This window comes from Aethalodelphis obliquidens, unplaced genomic scaffold (genome assembly GCF_003676395.1).
Source record: "Aethalodelphis obliquidens isolate GAN/ISIS:26980383/991018 unplaced genomic scaffold, ASM367639v1 scaffold34, whole genome shotgun sequence".
Classification (NCBI taxonomy): Eukaryota; Metazoa; Chordata; class Mammalia; order Artiodactyla; family Delphinidae; genus Aethalodelphis; species Aethalodelphis obliquidens.
The window spans coordinates 7,867,863-7,881,850 of record NW_020837978.1 but is presented as its reverse complement, the minus strand read 5'-3'; the positions used below and the strand labels follow the sequence as shown (position 1 = coordinate 7,881,850).

The window sequence follows — 13,988 nt, the reverse complement described above, 5'->3', positions numbered from 1 at the left end:
CACATAAGGGGAAAACTGGATGCTTTCTAAATCTCTGAAACTTACCTAGACTAGTGATATATGCCTAGCCCAGCGCTGGACAAGAGTTTATATGCAATAAATTTAGGTGAAACCTTTTTCCATTTGTTATTTCCATGCTTCTTTAGGCATTGAAACACCCATATTTTCAAGTCGGTCAAGTATTAGGCCCTTCCTCACATCATCTGGAACCGAAACAGACTTTAAATAAGCACGTGCAACCACTAGAGTCAAAGCCACCTGTAGTTGATCTAGAACCTAAGCCTCTGCCAGACATAAGTGACCAGACTGCCGGACAGCCCCAGCCGAAAAACAGCCACCAGCCGCTGCAGTCCATCCAGCCGCCACAGAACACGGGTGTCCAGCAACCGCCCAAGCAGCAGAATCAACAGAAACAGCCGCCAACGCTATTTCCAAGTATCGTCAAAAACGTGCCAACCGTAAGTAGCCCATAATGACACTTTAGACGCGATGGTTTGGTTCCATTAGGATTTTGTTTCTAGGCATTCTAAACACGTTGGGGAAGATATAAAAGATGTCCGTCTGTTTTCGTTTCTCAATACAGACCCAGAACCCAAAACAGTGTCTGGCACATGGTAAATTCTCAACAAATATCTGTTGAATGAATGAATGAATAATTGTCCACACTGTTTTTGAACCACCTCCAGGGTCTTGAGGAGTCCACATTATCTTTGGGGCAATTCTGACTACTCGAAAGTTCTTCCTCATCCTGAGCTCAAATCTGGTTTCTGTAGCTTTTAATAAAAGTTAATCACTCTTCCAGAAAGGCAGCCTTTCAGATATTTGAAAATCGCCCTTACATTATCTGCCCCTTTCTCTAAGAGAAACACCCTCAGTTCCTTCACGTACTCCACAGGGATGTCATTCACCGATGACTGAGTGACCCTCGGTTCCTGTGTCTGAAGGAGCCTTTGAGTCCCCTCACCCTCCTGCTTCCCCTTCCAGAACCAGAGGCAGACAGTAGGTAGGAAACATGAAACAGGGTGAACCACCGCCAACATTCCAGAACCTGTGTTCACTCATGCCATCAAGGACTACTTTTTTTTTTTTTCTTGGAAGGCCCATAAAATGCTGACTCACACTGGGAGGGAAGGAAAGGAAGTTAACCTTACTAAATAGCTACTAAGTGCCATGCACTATGCAACACCCTCCCACCCTCTCGTATGCATTCACCAAGTTAAAGTACCCAATAAACTAGCCCGCAATTTTGAGATGGCTAATGAGCTGCGGAGTTGGGATTGAGCATTCTGTTAACTAAAATTCCCAAGTCTGTTTTGTACAAGTGCTTCTGTTCAATCACATATTCTACACCTCTCATTGTGTATTTGATCTCTAGGATTCAAAAATTGGAAGACCTTATTTTTACCTCTCACATTTCTAATAAGTATTTTTGAACCCTTATTTTGTCTTCTCAGTTTAACCATTCTGCCCAGCTTGTCACCAGCTATGGAATGGTTGTTCATTTTTTTCCTCCTGTACCTTCAGGATGAACAGAATAGCAATGTGCCCTTGGGACAGCAAGCCACTAGAACCTTCTTCTAGACGGATACTGACCCATTAATCAGTACTCTTGGTCAGATTATTGAACTATGTACTTGTCTCAGTCTGCTCAGGCTGCCATAAGAAAATACCGTAGACTGGGTGGCTTAAATAACAAACATTTACTTTCTCACACTTCTGGCGGTTGGGAGATCCAAGATCGAGGTGCAGCCAACCTGATTCCTGGTGGGGCCCTCCTCCTGGTTTGCAGACAGCACCTTTTCTTGCTCTGTCCACATGGCAGAGAGAGAAAGCAGCTCCCTGGATTCTCTTCTTCTAAGGGCACTAATCCCACCATGAGGGCCCCACCCTCATGACCTCATCTCATCCCCAGTTACCTCCCAAAGCCCCATCTCCAAATACCAACCCATTGGAGTTGGGGTATAAATTTTGGTGGGACATAAACATTCAGCCCATGACAGTACTGATGCTCCTCTGTTGTCCTTTCATTACTTCATTTCTTTGATAGCATGAAAGAAGACGCTGTCACCTCCTTTGCTGAAGGCCATATAGAGTACATGCATTCGCTGTCTGCTTTTTATGAAAAATGGTGGCCTGTGTGATCTACCACCTTTTCTCCTTAGGGCTCAAAAACTTTCTCTTTAATAACTGATGTTAGAATCTTTGCCCTCATCTGGTACCAAACTTATTCATGTGGAGTTTGCAAAAATCCACCTTCTACTTTATAAAAATTATTAATATTTATCCCTTTCCAATTTTCTTAGACATGAGATGACTTGATGTTACTGGCACTGTTCAGCAGGACCCTAACATACAGTTCAAATGAAATAATAAGAGTCTTGGACTCAGCCAAGTATGACTTTTCATTAACTCCACTCACCTGGGGCTTTAGACCTTCTTATTCTCCTTAGTCTGGAGCTCATTCTCTCTGACCAAGAAACAAGAGTGTAAGAGACGTTCGCAAATACCACTTTTTGTTCATCATCCATCACTGTGGCACCATCAGCTTCAAGCAATGGCATATCCATTCTTTAAGCATCTTCTTACTTCAAACGCAGCTGTATTTGATGACCTTGCTTCCAAATTCCCCAATTTCCCATTGCCTTTTGGATTTTTCAGTTCATATGCCCCCAAACCACCCCACGGTCTGCCCCAGACCAGGTCTTCTTCCTCATTCCTTATTTTTGTTAACAGAGCTACCATTCGGAGACAGTCAGGCTCACATTTTTAAAGCCATCCCTGCCTTTCCTTCTCTGTGTCCAACAGGATTACATTCAGTGACTTATGACAGAACCTGACCACTGTGGCTTAAACCACGAGGGGCTGTTTTCCTCTCATAGCGAGAAGGTGGGGGGTGGGTAAGCCAGGGCTGGTGCAGCTCATAAAAGGAACCAGACTGCTCTGTCTTCCTGCTCTACCACCCTCCTCAGCAGGTGGCTCTCGGTCCTGTGGCCACAGCTGGCTGCTGCTCCTTTGGGGTTGCATCTGCCTTCCAGAAGGGGGAAGAGTGGAAGACACTGGCACAGGCCGGCAGAGCCTGAACTGTTTCTCGTGGAAGCCCCTCCCAACAGACTTGCACTTACAACTCACCGGCTAGGTCGTGTCCCACGGCTACACAGAGCTGCAAGGGAGGCTGGCATTTCAGATCTTTTACGTGGGCATATTGCTGCCCTGAACAAGATCTTAGTGAGGAAGCAGCGTCTGCTATACTCTCCTTGACCTCAGTTCGGAGAGAGAGAAAAAAGTCCAGACCTTTTATTTCTTGTTAACAGCAAATGTATTCTTTCCTGAGCATTCCAACCACCATGAATCCGTGGCTCTTGTTACCGCATGCCACTGTTAACTGCAAAGGCCTCCTATCTGAGGAGCAGGACCTTTCTCGAATGCTGCCTTTATCACATCACTTCTTAATCTCAAAAACATCCCGTGTTCTCCACTGCCCATAGGACAGCTGCGATGTCCCAGGCATACAATGAAGGCCCTTCATCATATAGCATCGGCCTGTCTTTACAACCCTGTCCTCCCTCCAGCACGAACCATCTGCTTCAGTAAACGCAGTCCGCCCTTTCCCCGCGGAACACACTCTGGCACTCTCCTATTAAAAAGCCGCACTCTACGCATCTCCTCTTCCAAACTCTAGAATAACAACCACAACAATAATACCTAACCTGCAGTAACGCTTACGTGCCAGGCCCTATCCCAAAAACTTTCAATGCATTTTACTATCAAATCCGAAAACACTAAATTACATAAATACTGTATGTCGCCATTTAAGGAGAAAGAAACTAAGGCTTTGAAAAGTTAAGTCATTTGCCCAAAGAGACACAGCCACACGTGGCAGGTTTCCAGATTACACTTCAACGAAGAGTCAATTCTGATCCTACGTATTCAAGTCTCCCCCAACCCAAGTTCACAGAGATCTGTCCTCTCTCAATTTCCTATCATATTTTTAGCATGCGCTACCTATTTTCCTTAATACTTTTAAATATGTATATATGTTATCTCCTTCACTGTATGGAAAGCTCCTTGAGGATGGGGACTCTTAGCCTCAAATATAATAGCTTGCACATAAAAGGCATTCAGCACCCGATTAAAGATGACACCGGTTTCCCACCACAGAAGCCAAATGGCACTCTGGGCCATAAAGGTGCCAGGAGGCGTTGGGGTCAGCCTGTGTTCAAGGTTGAAGACGGCTGGGAAGAGTTTGAGGAATGTGACTTCGGGGTCTCCCATTCCAAGAAGCCAAGCATGCGCGTTTTCAAAGAAACGAGGAAAACGGATTCTCCATCTTGGTAAGATTTCACATTTCTCGGGAAGATACGTTTTCATCAGGCAGCAACTTTACTCATAAATGAGTGTACGTGTTAAAAGACAAGAAGCAGCTTAATGTTGTTTCTCCTGTCAAATCCAGACCTCTGTGCTCACCTCTGAAAAAGTAAGACTCCGAGTCCCTCACAGTGACAACGCCCGGCACCAGTGGCTGAGCGTGTGTAGAGGGAGTTCTAGTTCAGTTTTTTGTGTCCCCTGTTCAATTATGATCCCCATAATTCCCATTTGGAATCCACATGCCGCTTCTCAGACAGCAAAGCACAGTCTACAGAGGTACTGGCCTCCTCTGGTGGTGGTGTTCAGAGTTCATCATTTACTTGCTTGCTCTTCTCAACTTTTTTGATCATTTTCTGAACTTTCCCTGGAAGCTTGGTATCTCTAGCAATCCCTTTGCAGTTGGCATCATCATGAGTGCATTATTCAACTTTGAGGTGAAGATGGGTGAAATTTTGGTGAATATTTTGGGAAAATATTTCCCTTGTCCCTGCCCCGCCTTGGAACAGAAGAGGAACAGGGAGAAAAGATGACGCAGGAGTCAGGGAAATTTCTCTCATAGCTGTTTGGCACTGTCCGGCACAGAAGCCTTCACTTTGGAGAACACATATCTCTGAAGGTAGATGAAGACTTTCCGTGGGGAGATAATTCCCAGTCAGTCAATTTCCAGATCCCCAAGTTCCACAGCTACTCCTCCCTAAAATCCCCAAACTTGAGAAGAAACAGAATAAACCTGCTTAATCCCCTTCCACTTTTAAGTCAGAAAGTCACACCTCTCAGCCACTTCCAATCTTGCCGGGCACGAGGGTGTAACAAGCGTTGAGGTGTTAACCAAAGGGACAGATCAGAAGACTGGCTCTTCACCCTTCCTGGTCCTATATGTATTTCTCTTAAGGGGAAAACCCGGCATTTAGAAATAGGGTATTTTAGCCTGTGTTGGAAAGCAGGATGTAAACACAGTGGCCGGAAATGAGTAGGGCTGTTTCTAATGAAGGGGGCCCCCTGTGCCCAGGGCCACCCCAAAGTGGCGGCCAGCAGTCCAAAGGGCCAATCACAGCAGTGTCCATCCCTCAGAGGGTTGACGTGGTAAGCAGGACTTTCCCAGGGGGAACCGCGGAGGCCTGGGGTCAGACAGGTGACGAGAGCTGGCCAGGGGGGCCAGGCCTCTGCACGGGAAGAGGCCCGGTCACAGGTGGGAGAGAAGGTCGTGGTGCAGGGCTGCACACAGAGCGACAGGCAGCAAAACCAATTGCAGCCCCATCCTCTGGCAGCGAAGGCTGCCACTCGGACAGATGGCCTCGGGAACTAGACAGAGCTACGCCTGGATGCCGGAAGGCCTCCGTTCCTACACAGAACTGGGGCCGTAGGAGGCCGGGCACTGGGGGACAGAGGCACCCCGCCAGGCACCCCGCCAGGCGCTCGCCACCGCCCAAGTCAATTCTGCCTTCTGGGGAACAGGCACATCTCAACAAATGCATGATGTCTCTGTATGTCATTAGGCTCTTTGGAAATTCTGTTTGGGGACTTTCCTAACACTTCCCCACTTCAGTTCTCTTAGCCCAGCCCAAACCGTGTTCTAACAACCTTAGTGGTTACACACTGCTGGAGTAGCCAGCTGGAGATGGCTGTGATTCTCTTCCCTTCCAACATGCCATCTTCCCACATCACAAATCCACAGCTGCGGCAGTCGCAGGAAAAATGGAAACATACTGCACACAGGCAACCTGCTGCTTAGTTACAAAGCTTTCTGCCTCCTACTGTCCAGTATTAGGAAGGATTCTATGCACTGCCCGATATCTACTCGGGGAGAGGGGCTGTCATTTAACGCTCCTATCAGCAGAAGGTCTCTGATGGAAACCACTGACTGGCTTGGAAAGATGGGCGGCGGGTGGGCGAGAGCATAGCAGCCGTCATCTTCCCGTTCTTCACCCGGTGATGCTACTTTATGTTGACTTTCAAGGCTTCCAGAGTCAGTACCTGCAGGCCCCAACCACTCAACAGAGGAAAACAAGAACTTACCCCCTGCTATTTCCCTAAAATCTGATTCTGAATTGTCAACTGGTTCAACAGCTAAACAGTACTATTTGAAACAATCAAGATACCTTCCAGGTAAGCAGAGAAAATAAAATGTTTCCTGGTAACTAGAATAGTTAATAGGTCACGCTCCAGGGTCTCTGAATCTCTGAAGAAAGGGCACCAGTGAAATACAATCATAGCGCTCTTTGCGGGCTCAGCCTGTCGCCGGGACGTTTCTGGACCTCCTGCCTCTGTGAAGTCTGCTCAGGAAATGCCTGGCAGCCACCAATCAAGATGGTGAGGATGCTTCAGAAAATACCACCCTCCCCCACCAAAGCTATGCCTTCTGTAAACTGTATGCAAACAATTCTGCACTCCCATTACCAGTTCTTATAAGAGGCAGAATTTTAGTAATACTGTTTCCTAAATGATCTGATTTGTGTTTTTAAAAGATCCTTCTGGCTGCTAGGTAGACCACGCTAGGGGCTCAAAAAGGGTAGGGGACTGGGCGAGGGGCCCAAGGAGACTGGTCAAGAGGCCACTGCACACGTCTGGATAGAGAGGGTGATGCCTTGTTCCCTAGGACGGTGAGAGGAGTGGGAATTAAGACCGTAAGAGAGGGTGCACTTTTGAAAGGTGCAAGGACACCAGTTGGTTAGTAAGTTTCGGTGCTGAAACCATGAGGAAGTTCTGATCTGACTGCAAAAGTGGGGGTGTAAATAAAGCTTCCAGAACAGATTCATGGGGGACACTTTTCCCTGTTTAAAAAAGAAAGAAAATTGAATTCATTTCACTAAAATAAAATCAGTGCTTCATCTTCGCTGTAGAAGTGCGCCCTCTGGTGGTGGGAGAGGGTATTGTAAAAATTTTAGCAGACACCTGTTTTCCCAGCTCTGCTCCCCTCATGCGGTTTTCAGGAACGTATTTCAGGGCACCTGAGACCCACCTGATCATTTCCTTTTTCACCAGAAAGATCTAACAAATTCTACTAATTACTCTGGGTCAGAAGCATGGCTGTAATTGAAGCCTAAGAAACAGACTCAAAATTAGAAGGAACTGTTTGAAATCTAAACCTGAGCCTGACTGTACCCTATTTTGGCGTGTTTGGTCTCAAAGATGTGGCCCCTCTGGAGCTGGGTGAGATCTGAAACGAGAACTGAGCTCAGTTCAGTCACTTGGACAAACATTTACTGAGCACCTATCGTGATCCAGCAAGTGCAGAGGACAGAAACGCAAAGAAGTGATCCTTGACATTTATTTATGGTCTGTAGTTAATTCACTGAATATCCTCAGGAATAACAAAGAGTATTATCTTTGGGGGGCCTTCCTTTTTTTTTTTTTTTTACCATAAAGCCAAGTATTAAGGTCTTATTAAGCATCAACTTTTAGGATCATGGGAGCTCTAGAAATGTACCATATAATTTCAGGGCAGCCTGACATTACACTACAAGGATTGGCAGATCTGTGACACTGGCCTTCAGGGAGAGGGACGCAAGAGTCATAGTTATTGACCTGCTACTGACCGGCTGTGTACTGGAGCACGACTCTGAGATTCTGTTTTCTGTTACTTAACGATGGGACTGCAGTCATCCATCAGCTCGCCCCGTAAGCCTTGGGTACTTAATTATCACAAGGTAGTTGTTGCAAATAGAGTATACAGTGGAGGTGCTAACGATCTCGGCGGTGCCCTCTGCTCTCCCTCCCGGCCCCAGCACTTTTGAAACCCTGTTCTGTGGATCCTTCTCGAGTCCCGTTATCACTTACGGTCCTTCCTTCCACCCAGTGTATCCAACGTCCTGTGTCATTTGTATATGTGCCTCGCCTACTGCATTTTAAGTTTCTTAGCGAGACCCACGAACTCCCCTGTGATCCGCTGCCTGCTCCCCTCTCCAGCCTCACTCTGGGCCACGCCCTGTCCCTGCTCCATCCTTGCCGAGGACTCCGAGTTCTTCCCCTTCCCAGGTCCACCGCCCACACTGACGCCTCTCCCAGGAACACACCTCTCCAACTCCTACCAAGTCCTTATCATGACTCACATTCCAGCTTAAAGTTACCTTTTTAGAAGACTGGCTTTGTGGCTTCTGTTTGTTGCAGCCTCAGCATCAGATTCTTCTGCATAATTTGCACACTGCTAATTACTCACCTAATTATAACTGTTCGTCTCCCTTCTCACTAGAGTAGATTATAAGAGCCACAAGGGCAGAAACTGGTCTACTTTGTTCACCACTTTTTCTCCAGTGCCACACACACTGCCTGGCACGTGGTAGGTGCTCAGTAAATATTTGCTGATTGACTTTTTAATATCCTTTGAGGGGACAGGATGATAGTATATTAATTTTTGCTTCTCTTTAACAGTGTTTGGTTGTAGAAGGTACCCCAGAAAAGCTTGTAAACTAATACATGTTTTAAAATTCCAGATATTGTCTATTTCCAAGAAAATTGAAATCTTTTAACAGACAAAGAGTTAAAGCAATTATTTTCAATAGTGTAGTATGTATTTACTGAAAAACAAAAAAGACTAGGGATATCGCAAGGCTAATCGTATTAAAATAATTTAAGCATTCAGGGCCCATTCTTTGTTGAACTGTATTTATAAAAAATATTCACCTAAAGAGATTTGTAGTTTTCTCCCCTGACCTTGCACCTTCTTTGGGGGTAAATATCTTGTGTGTGTGTGTGTGTGTGTGTGTGTGTGTGTGTGTGTGTGTGTGTGTGTGTGTGTGTTAAGATGTTTTTAACCTGAGTAATTGCTACCTAGTGCATCTTCTTTATTGTCAGGGAATTGTCTATTATAGTTCTATTTGTAGGTATTTTATTAGAAACCAAAATCCATAAAGAGCAATATCCTGTAATAAAGGGAAATGATCTACCTGATGGGAGTGTTTCCTTAGAGAACTGACGACAGGTAACTTTGCAGCTTGCTTCGGAACCACCAGGCTTGTTTCTGGCTTTAGAACAAGGAATATTATTATATGTCTCATAAATGTGAAACCTTGCCAAGGAGCTCACTTTGGGAAAAGTCAAAGCTCCCTTGAAACAGGGACTGACCCTCTCTCTACATTATTAGCAGTCCTCGGTAAGGATGTTTTTCTACACTAAAGAGAACTCTACATGTATGACCCAGAGGCTTAGACAGTGTGATGTCTCTGGCATCTGCTAAGCTGAACCCAATTTAATTATCAGTCAAAAGAAAGCAAGTTCAGGAAGTTCTCAAATCTCTTAAAACTAGGTTAAAACAACACCCTTTGACCACTGGGACCAAAGTCCAAGGCCGAGTCCACATTTCACAGATTTCAGAAAATCATAAACAACTAGCTGTTTATATTTTACTAGATCCGATATGCAGATAAGCTTCACACATGGATCTTCACGTGTACTTCCGAACTCCTCAGTCCCCCTGGATTCTTGGCCGCACGTCTGTTTTCCCCAGCTACCCCAATTGCCCCTCAAGGGTCTGGCACAGAGCAAACACTCAAAATAAGTGTATGACATGGAAATATCTTTTGGAAGAAAATTTTTGTGCCACCTCAAATTTTAAGAGACATTTAGGGCTTCCCTGGTGGCGCAGTGGTTGAGAGTCCGCCTGCCGATGCAGGGGACGCGGGTTCGTGCCCCGGTCCGGGAAGATCCCACATGCCGCGGAGCGGCCGGGCCCGTGAGCCATGGCCGCTGAGCCTGCGCGTCCGGAGCCTGCGCTCCGCAGCGGGACAGGCCACAACGGTGAGAGGCCTGCGTACCCCAAAAAAAAAAAAAAAAAAAAAGAGAGACATTTAGCAAGAAATGTCCAATGTTTATCATTACTTGTATTACAGAAAATAACTTAACGTTTCTAAAAGACACCGTGAGGATTCCAGGTTATTGTATTTAGGGCTGAGGATCATGTGAGGGTCCATCAAAAAGCAAGTATTTGCTATAGTCTAGTTTGAACGTATATTTTTCCTTCAAGTGTATGATCGCACTCTAACCTTTGAAATGGCTGTTTTGTTCTTCTAAGGTGTAAACCCCAAGAACGTGTCCTTGACAGCCAGTGGGAAGGATACGAACCCATACACCTGGAATAGCCAGCTATTTCCTAAGTCGCTGGGACCCACGGGGGCAGAACTTGCTTTCAAAGGGAGTAATGCAGGTAAGGCAAGACTACATTTAAAGTATGAACTTACACTGTTTTCCTTCTGCGGATTTTTACTTTTAAATGTTTCCCTTTTCCCCAAAGTATAAAAATAGGTGGGGTGCTAGTCAAAGGACTAGTTTGATATATTGGTGCCAGTGTTGAGAAAGTGAGTAACTCTGATGATTGGGGAACAAATAAATCCTTTTTAAGTCAAGTGGTTTCCAGTTCTTAGCTTTCAAAAAACTGAAGGAGAACCTAATTGAGTTATAGCTAATAGATAATTAAAAATCATTTGTGAAAATAACACAATACTGTAAATCAACTGTACTCTAATATAAAATGAAAATTTTTTTGAAAATCATTTTTTATGAGATCACTATGTGATATTTGATCTGTAACTGTGAATAGTGTTCAAAGACTATAGTAACAGAGCTGTAACAAAACACCTTTCATTCCCTACTATGCATTTACAAGATTTCTCCTTGCTTCCCATCTTTAAAAAAATGAAGCTGAATCCTGTCTGATTTTAGCAATAAGTAATATTTATTGATGGATACATGAACCACTTGAAAAAGGTCCCATCTTTCTCATTAAGAGATGAATTTCCAAAAAAAAATCTGACTTTTCACTTTTAATAATCAAATTCTATAATATTCATCTTTTTTGATAAATTATATACAACGAATCATTCTAACTATAATTAACTTAATCCAGAGAAAAGTATTTTAATATACTTATGGTTGGTTATAAGAAATTTTTTTAAAGGTTTCAATCCATACACATTTTTTGACTGGTTAAAGACTTTAAAATTATACTCAGATAAAATCTGGGAGCTGACATATGAATGAAAATAAAATTTTAGAGAGAAAAGGGATTCATGTGAAATTTCTACCTGTTAAAAAGGACTGTGGTCATGTATTTCTTTTTTTTTTTTTTTGGCCTTACCACGTGGCATGTGCGATCTTAGTTCTGGACCGGGGATCGAACGTTGCCCCCTGCAGTAGGAGGGCAGAGTCTTAAACACTGGACCACCAGGGAAGTCCCATGTGGTCATGTATTTCTTAAGTCAGTACTGGTGAGCATAAAATCACTATGGTATTTAGATTCCACTGATTATATTTAAAAGAGAGATGTAATAGTTTTATTTTTAAATGTCTCTGATTACAGTATGCCAGAAGTTAAATCCTTTGCAACTATAAAACTTATGAGGAAACATTTTAGATATCAGCTTAAAGTGTCTGAAGAGGTAGAGAGTTCTTTCTTAAAAAAGATGTAGGTGGTATTGGATCAGAAGAGTTTGAGGGTCACTGTGTAGCAACTGAGGAGTCTCCTGAGGTGTTCTGATGGGACATCAAACGCTCTGGGTATTGTATCCATTTAACAGTGCTGTGGCACTGCAATTTGCTAATTTTTTCTCAGTTATTTAAAAATAATATTCACTGAACCAAGTGGTTAAATACAATCAGGTGAAATGACAGCTGCACAACTTTGAGTCTCGGGGAAATATACGACTGACATCAAATCAAAGCTGAGACAGCACCGGGAACATTTTCTCGGAGAAACACTTTAAGGTTTCTTTCTGCATCTTTTCATTAACCATGGAATCTATTTTTTCTCTGCTTTTCCTATAACATCCTCCTTATTGTTCATTCTTTCCTTCCATCTGCCTTCTCTTTAGAAGAAAGCATAATTAAACCAATTGAAAAACTATCATGCAATGAAAGTTTTCCTGAAAAATTACAGGACTCACAAGGTAATTTCTGGGCCTTGTAGATGAGTACAATTAGTTCTTTGAATCTCCTGTCCAATTTTCTTCTCAACATCGACCCCAAATCTTGTCATAAAAGGCTACTACGAAGGCCAAGGTCACCTGCTTTTAGGGGTCAGATCAGGACTCGGGCAGACAGACACACCACCAAGAACCTCTTTCTTCGGTAGTTGGAATTCTAAGAGTAATTAGCTCTCAAAAGGCTCTATGCTTGTCTTCTTAAATTAATTATGACAAGTTAAAGAAATCAAGCAAATCTACTAAAAATAATTAAAAGAATATTTTCTAATTTTATAATCAATATTCCTGGAAATTTTTTTAAGTTCTGAGACTCATTTCTGAGCATGAACCATCATTTAAAAGAAAAAGTTAACCAAATTCACAGAGATGATGGATTTCCTAGAATTTTGCTGTCAGTGGTTTAAACAGTGCTAACTATTGGCTCCAACCTAAAAATTTGCAGCTCACAAGGTACTTCAAATGAAAAGCCAAAATAATTTAAGAAGACTTAATTTTCTATGCATTTTCCCTTAGCAACTTCTTCCTCCAATAGGAAGAAGCATCCTGTAACCGATCAGTGCATGGGTTTTAGAGCCTGACGTGTCCCTGTTCACTCACTAGCCTTGTGATCTTGGACAAGTTACTTGGGTCCTCTAAGTCAGTTTCCCCGCCTGTAAGACAGAGGAAATAATACTGACCGAGGCAGTATTATACGACCACCCCTAGGATTTTTGTCACACAATAAGCATTTAATAAGTGTTTGCTCTGATGATGGGGATGAGGGTGGGAGAGATCTTTTTTATTTTGGCCATGCCACGTGGCATGTGGGATCTTAGTTCCCTGACCACGGATCGAACCCGCTCGCCCTGCATTGGAAGTGCAGAGTCTTAACCATTGGATTGCCATGGATGTCCCGGGAGATATGTTCTCAGGCTGCTACTGAATGGGATTACTGCCTTGAACTTTCAAAAAGTCTTCTGAAGTCTTCTGATTCGTGAATTAGAACGAGTACCTCAAGGCGAAAAGAAAGGACAAATGAGGCAGCAATGCCTACGCAAAATTCAGCAGTGTTAAAAATCGTATGAACTGATAACGTGTTTACTGTGTGATGGCCTTTAGGGTCTGATAAATAACACTGCCGGTTGACATGTGTTGGTCCAGGAGCAAACACTTATTGAGCGCCTGCTACGCACAGCACCGTGACAGACGTCAGGGACACAGGAAGGCAGAGTCCAGCCTGTGGTCAAATGACACCATGTGAAAATAAGCTTCAGTCGTAGCTGCCAGAGGAACGGTTCTTTGAAACCACCAAGGCGGTCAGAGCCCTGATTCACCTTCTCACTGACAAACCTGTCCCTTTTCTGGTGTAGCCAGGCTCCTTAAAAGAGAAGTTACATTCATTTTTCCTCTGATTTCCACTTTACCCCTCAGCTCACTGCAGTCTGTCCTCAGCTTGCCTCGGGCCGCTGAAACAGCTCCTGCCGCGGCCTGTCCTGCTAGCGGCCAAATCCCAGGGCGGTGCCAACCCCACCAGACCTCTGCCTTATTTGCTGCTCCTTCCTCGTCACACGCTGTCTTCTCTGGGGTTTCCAGACCCTATTCCTACCGTCTACCTCTCCACCCTCTCCCCAGCAGGGTCCTTTTCTTTTCTCCCCCTTAGTGCTCTGTTCCCCGGGTTCTGATCTGTTCTGGGTCTTTGCACATCCCACAGTCCCTCTGGGCTGGCTCCTC

The 13,988-nt window shown here is 44.2% G+C and overlaps 2 protein-coding genes across 2 annotated transcripts in view; one reads left to right on the top strand and one right to left on the bottom strand.

The window, feature by feature from the left end:
• The window catches only part of SYCP2L (synaptonemal complex protein 2 like), a 166,364-nt gene that overhangs the window by 127,657 nt on the left and 24,719 nt on the right, over positions 1 to 13,988 (bottom strand). The window lies entirely within an intron of this gene.
• MAK (male germ cell associated kinase) overlaps positions 1 to 13,988 on the top strand; it is a 43,389-nt gene that overhangs the window by 22,295 nt on the left and 7,106 nt on the right. Inside the window, exons 8-12 of the mRNA XM_027128360.1 lie at positions 147 to 458; positions 4,159 to 4,331; positions 6,323 to 6,471; positions 10,373 to 10,504; positions 12,168 to 12,242. Of these exons, the coding sequence (XP_026984161.1) occupies positions 147 to 458; positions 4,159 to 4,331; positions 6,323 to 6,471; positions 10,373 to 10,504; positions 12,168 to 12,242 (841 nt within the window). The remainder of the gene's footprint in view (positions 1 to 146; positions 459 to 4,158; positions 4,332 to 6,322; positions 6,472 to 10,372; positions 10,505 to 12,167; positions 12,243 to 13,988) is intronic.